At 58.7% G+C, this 6,481-nt stretch overlaps 1 protein-coding gene across 1 annotated transcript in view; it reads left to right on the top strand.

Moving 5' to 3' along the window:
• Positions 1-2,992, top strand: part of GRIPAP1 (GRIP1 associated protein 1) — a gene marked incomplete at its 5' end in the record, with an annotated part of 71,347 nt that extends 68,355 nt beyond the window's left edge. Inside the window, one exon of the mRNA XM_075579510.1 lies at positions 2,944-2,992. Coding sequence (XP_075435625.1) covers positions 2,944-2,992 — 49 coding nt within the window. The remainder of the gene's footprint in view (positions 1-2,943) is intronic.
• Positions 2,993-6,481: the final 3,489 nt, after the last annotated feature.

A 6,481-nucleotide genomic window follows, 5' to 3' on the forward strand; every position in this document is an offset into this window, starting at 1 on the left:
TCTCCCCCCTCCCTCTCTCTCTCCCCCCCTCCCCTCTCTCTCCCCCCCTCCCCTCTCTCTCCCCCCCCCTCCCCTCTCTATCCACCCCCCTCCCCTCTCTCTCCACCCCCCTCCCCTCTCTCTCCACCCCCTCCCCTCTCTCTCCACCCCCTCCCCTCTCTCCCCCCCCCCCTCCCCTCTCTCTCCCCCCCCCTCCCCTCTCTCTCCCCCCCCCTCCCCCTCTCTCTCCCCCCCTCCCCTCTCTCTCCCCCCCCTCCCCTCTCTCTCCCCGCCCTCCCCTCTCTCTCCCCGCCCTCCCCTCTCTCTCCCCGCCCTCCCCTCTCTCCCCCCCTCTCCCTCTCTCTCCCCCCCTCCCCTCTCTCTCCCCCCCTCCCCTCTCTCTCCCCCCCTCCCCTCTCTCTCCCCCCCTCCCCTCTCTCCCCCCCTCCCCTCTCTCTCCCCCCCCTCCCCTCTCTCTCCCCCCCCTCCCCTCTCTCTCCCCCCCCTCCCCTCTCTCTCCACCCCCCTCCCCTCTCTCTCCACCCCCCTCCCCTCTCTCTCCCCTGTAGAGTCTTGTAATGAGCGTGTTTTCTGAGCGCGCCAGTATTTGCTGAGATGGGTCCGCGTCTTATAGTCAGTACGGAATCCCTCATGTTGAACAGATCTCATCTCTGGCTAATAGATTTCTCTTCCCCCACCCTTTCCCCTCCCTCCCCCTCCACCCCCACCCCCCCCTCCTCCCTTCCCAGAGTTAGAGCGCTCTCTCTGTGAGCAGTCCAGTCCAAGAGTTAGAGCGCTCTCTCTGTGAGCAGTCCAGTCCCAGAGTTAGAGCGCTCTATCTGTGAGCAGTCTAGTCCCACAGTCAGAGCGCTCTCTCTGTGAGCAGTCTAGTCCCACAGTCAGAGCGCTCTCTCTGTGAGCAGTCCAGTCCCAGAGTTAGAGCGCTCGCTGTGAGCAGTCCAGTCCCAGAGTTAGAGCGCTCTCTCTGTGAGCAGTCCAGTCCCAGAGTTAGAGCGCTCTCTCTGTGAGCAGTCCAGTCCCAGTGTTAGAGCGCTCTCTCTGTGAGCAGTCCAGTCCCAGAGTTAGAGCGCTCTCTCTGTGAGCAGTCCAGTCCCAGAGTTAGAGCGCTCTCTCTGTGAGCAGTCCAGTCCCAGAGTCAGAGCGCTCTCTCTGTGAGCAGTCCAGACCCAGAGTCAGAGCGCTCTCTCTGTGAGCAGTCCAGTCCCAGAGTTAGAGCGCTCTCTCTGTGAGCAGTCCAGTCCAGAGTCAGAGCGCTCTCTCTGTGAGCAGTCCAGACCCAGAGTCAGAGCGCTCTCTCTGTGAGCAGTCCAGTCCCAGAGTTAGAGCGCTCTCTCTGTGAGCAGTCTAGTCCCAGAGTTAGAGCGCTGTGAGTGGGGAGGTCTTGGTTTGCATGAAATAGCCGTGATCTCTGCATGTAACATGTCAGGCTCCGTGATATACGCACGCGCGCACACAGATATACGCACGCGCGCGCACAGATACACGCACGCGCGCACAGATACACGCACGCGCGCACATATACACGCACGCGCTCACACACATACACGCACGCGCGCACACAGATACACGCACGCGCGCACACAGATACCCGCACGCGCGCACACAGATACCCGCACGCGCGCACACATATACCCGCACGCGCGCACGCAGATACACGCACGCGCGCACGCAGATACACGCACGCGCGCACGCAGATACACGCACGCGCGCACGCAGATACACGCACGCGCGCACGCAGATACACGCACGCGCGCACGCAGATACACGCGCGCACGCAGATACACGCACGCGCGCACGCAGATACACGCACGCGCGCACGCAGATACACGCACGCGCGCACAGATACGCACACGCAGATACGCACGCGCACACAGATCCTCCTGTGCTGGTCCTGCATGTTTCTGGGAAGTATGTCAGACCGCTGGGACTTGGCACAGTGCAGGTCTCTGAATAATACATCAATCCCGGCGTCTAGTGAGGGTGATGCTGTGTGATTCCATCCTGTATATAGCACCTCCCCTCCTGTATATACCGCTTGTCCCCTCCTGTCACTGCACACACACAGGGACACGCAGCCTGTCCCCTCCTGTCACTGCACACACACACACAGGGACACGCAGCCTGTCCCCTCCTGTCACTGCACACACACAGGGATACGCAGCCTGTCCCCTCCTGTCACTGCACACACACACACACACACAGGGACACGCAGCCTGTCCCCTCCTGTCACTGCACACACACAGGGATACGCAGCCTGTCAACTCCTGTCACTGCACACACACACAGGGACATGCAGCCTGTCCCCTCCTGTATATACGGCTTGTCCCCTCCAGTCACTGCACACACACAGGGACACACAGCCTGTCCCCTCCTGTCACTGCACACACACACAGGGACATGCAGCCTGTCCCCTCCTGTATATACGGCTTGTCCCCTCCAGTCACTGCACACACACAGGGACACGCAGCCTGTCCCCTCCTGTCACTGCACACACAAACAGGGACATGCAGCCTGTCCCCTCCTGTATATACGGCTTGTCCCCTCCAGTCACTGCACACACACAGGGACACACAGCTTGTCCCCTCCTGTCACTGCGCACACACACAGGGACACACAGCCTGTCCCCTCCTGTCACTGCGCACACACACAGGGACACGCAGCCTGTCCCCTCCTGTCACTGCGCACACACACAGGGACACGCAGCCTGTCCCCTCCTGTCACTGTACTGATACAAAGTGATAAATAGGCACAAAAAACGTAGTTAGTGATCCTTACTTAACAGTGGAAATAATAAGTGTATGTCAGCTGTGCATACATATAAGTGAAATAAATGATATAATAGTGCAATGTGAAATACAGACAAAATACGTTTGAACCCCCTGCTCAGCCCCTCTGCTGGGGTTTGTCTTCACTTGTCCCCGAGGTGTAGGATTGGATTCGCAGATTCCAGGAGGAGCATAAAGGGGAAGCAAAGAACACAAAGATGCTCTAAGTGTGGAGGGTATTGAAATCAGTGAATGTGATGGTGCAGTCTTGGCTCTTTTAGAAGATATAATCATCTGTTGGGCAGAGAACCATGTCCCCCTGTACACAGCCGCACACCTCATCTGTTGGGGAGAGAACCATGTCCCCCTGTACACAACCGCACACCTCATCTGTTGGGGAGGGAACCATGTTCCCCTGTACACAGCCGCACACCTCATCTGTTGGGGAGAGAACCATGTCCCCTGTACACAGCCGCACACCTCATCTGTTGGGGAGAGAACCATGTCCCCTGTACACAGCCGCACACCTCATCTGTTGGGCAGAGAACCATGTCCCCTGTACACAGCCGCACACCTCATCTGTTGGGGAGGGAACCATGTCCCGCTGTACACAGCCGCACACCTCATCTGTTGGGGAGGGAACCATGTCCCGCTGTACACAAGCCGCACACCTCATCTGTTGGGGAGGGAACCATGTCCCTGTACACAGCCGCACACCTCATCTGTTGGGGAGGGAACCATGTCCCGCTGTACACAGCCGCACACCTCATCTGTTGGGCAGAGAACCATGTCCCCTGTACACAGCCGCACACCTTATCTGTTGGGGAGAGAACCATGTCCCCTGTACACAGCCGCACACCTCATCTGTTGGGGAGAGAACCATGTCCCCTGTACACAGCCGCACACCTCATCTGTTGGGCAGAGAACCATGTTCCCCTGTACACAGCCGCACACCTCATCTGTTGGGCAGAGAACCATGTCCCCTGTACACAGCCGCACACCTCATCTGTTGGGGAGGGAACCATGTCCCGCTGTACACAGCCGCACACCTCATCTGTTGGGGAGGGAACCATGTCCCCTGTACACAGCCGCACACCTCATCTGTTGGGGAGAGAACCATGTTCCCCTGTACACAGCCGCACACCTCATCTGTTGGGGAGAGAACCATGTCCCCCTGTACACAGCCGCACACCTCATCTGTTGGGGAGAGAACCATGTCCCCTGTACACAGCCGCACACCTCATCTGTTGGGGAGAGAACCATGTCCCCCTGTACACAGCCGCACACCTCATCTGTTGGGGAGAGAACCATGTCCCCCTGTACACAACCGCACACCTCATCTGTTGGGGAGGGAACCATGTCCCCCTGTACACAGCCGCACACCTCATCTGTTGGGCAGAGAACCATGTTCCCCTGTACACAGCCGCACACCTCATCTGTTGGGGAGGGAACCATGTCCCCCTGTACACAGACGCACACCTCATCTGTTGGGAGGGAACCATGTCCCCCTGTACACAGCCGCACACCTCATCTGTTGGGGAGAGAACCATGTCCCCTGTACACAGCCGCACACCTCATCTGTTGGGCAGAGAACCATGTCCCCCTGTACACAGCCGCACACCTCATCTGTTGGGGAGAGAACCATGTCCCCCTGTACACAGCCGCACACCTCATCTGTTGGGGAGAGAACCATGTCCCCTTGTACACAGCCGCACACCTCATCTGTTGGGGAGAGAACCATGTCCCCCTGTACACACCCGCACACCTCATCTGTTGGGGAGAGAACCATGTCCCCCTGTACACAGCCGCACACCTCATCTGTTGGGGAGAGAACCATGTCCCCCTGTACACAGCCGCACACCTCATCTGTTGGGGAGGGAACCATGTCCCCCTGTACACAGCCGCACACCTCATCTGTTGGGGAGGGAACCATGTCCCCCTGTACACAGCCGCACACCTCATCTGTTGGGCAGAGAACCATGTCCCCCCTGTACACAGCCGCACACCTCATCTGTTGGGCAGAGAACCATGTCCCCCTGTACACAGCCGCACACCTCATCTGTTGGGGAGAGAACCATGTTCCCCTGTACACAGCCGCACACCTCATCTGTTGGGCAGAGAACCATGTCCCCCTGTACACAGCCGCACACCTCATCTGTTGGGCAGAGAACCATGTCCCCCTGTACACAGCCGCACACCTCATCTGTTGGGGAGGGAACCATGTCCCCCCTGTACACAGCCGCACACCTCATCTGTTGGGCAGAGAACCATGTTCCCCTGTACACAGCCGCACACCTCATCTGTTTGGGAGGGAACCATGTTCCCCTGTACACAGCCGCACACCTCATCTGTTGGGCAGAGAACCATGTCCCCCTGTACACAGCCGCACACCTCATCTGTTGGGCAGAGAACCATGTCCCCCTGTACACAGCCGCACACCTCATCTGTTGGGCAGAGAACCATGTCCCCCTGTACACAGCCGCACATCTCATCTGTTGGGGAGAGAACCATGTCCCCTGTACACAGCCGCACACCTCATCTGTTGGGCAGAGAACCATGTCCCCTGTACACAGCCGCACACCTCATCTGTTGGGCAGAGAACCATGTTCCCCTGTACACAGCCGCACACCTCATCTGTTGGGCAGAGAACCATGTCCCCTGTACACAGCCGCACACCTCATCTGTTGGGGAGGGAACCATGTCCCGCTGTACACAGCCGCACACCTCATCTGTTGGGGAGAGAACCATGTCCCCCTGTACACAGCCGCACACCTCATCTGTTGGGCAGAGAACCATGTCCCCCTGTACACAGCCGCACACCTCATCTGTTGGGCAGAGAACCATGTACCCTGTACACAGCCGCACACCTCATCTGTTGGGGAGAGAACCATGTCCCCCTGTACACAGCCGCACACCTCATCTGTTGGGCAGAGAACCATGTCCCCCTGTACACAGCCGCACACCTCATCTGTTGGGCAGAGAACCATGTCCCCCTGTACACAACCGCACACCTCATCTGTTGGGGAGGGAACCATGTCCCCCTGTACACAGCCGCACACCTCATCTGTTGGGCAGAGAACCATGTTCCCCTGTACACAGCCGCACACCTCATCTGTTGGGGAGGGAACCATGTCCCCCTGTACACAGACGCACACCTCATCTGTTGGGGAGGGAACCATGTCCCCTGTACACAGCCGCACACCTCATCTGTTGGGAAGGGAACCATGTCCCCCTGTACACAGCCGCACACCTCATCTGTTGGGGAGAGAACCATGTCCCCTGTACACAGCCGCACATCTCATCTGTTGGGGAGGGAGCCATGTCCCCCTGTACACAGCCGCACACCTCATCTGTTGGGGAGGGAACCATGTCCCCCTGTACACAGCCGCACATCTCATCTGTTGGGGAGAGAACCATGTCCCCTGTACACAGCCGCACACCTCATCTGTTGGGCAGAGAACCATGTCCCCCTGTACACAGCCGCACACCTCATCTGTTGGGGAGAGAACCATGTCCCCTGTACACAGCCGCACACCTCATCTGTTGGGGAGGGAACCATGTCCCCCCTGTACACAGCCGCACACCTCATCTGTTGGGGAGGGAACCATGTCCCCTGTACACAGCCGCACACCTCATCTGTTGGGCAGAGAACCATGTCCCCTGTACACAGCCGCACACCTCATCTGTTGGGGAGAGAACCATGTCCCCTGTACACA

Source organism: Ascaphus truei, chromosome 21 (genome assembly GCF_040206685.1).
Source record: "Ascaphus truei isolate aAscTru1 chromosome 21, aAscTru1.hap1, whole genome shotgun sequence".
NCBI classification, from domain to species: domain Eukaryota; kingdom Metazoa; phylum Chordata; class Amphibia; order Anura; family Ascaphidae; genus Ascaphus; species Ascaphus truei.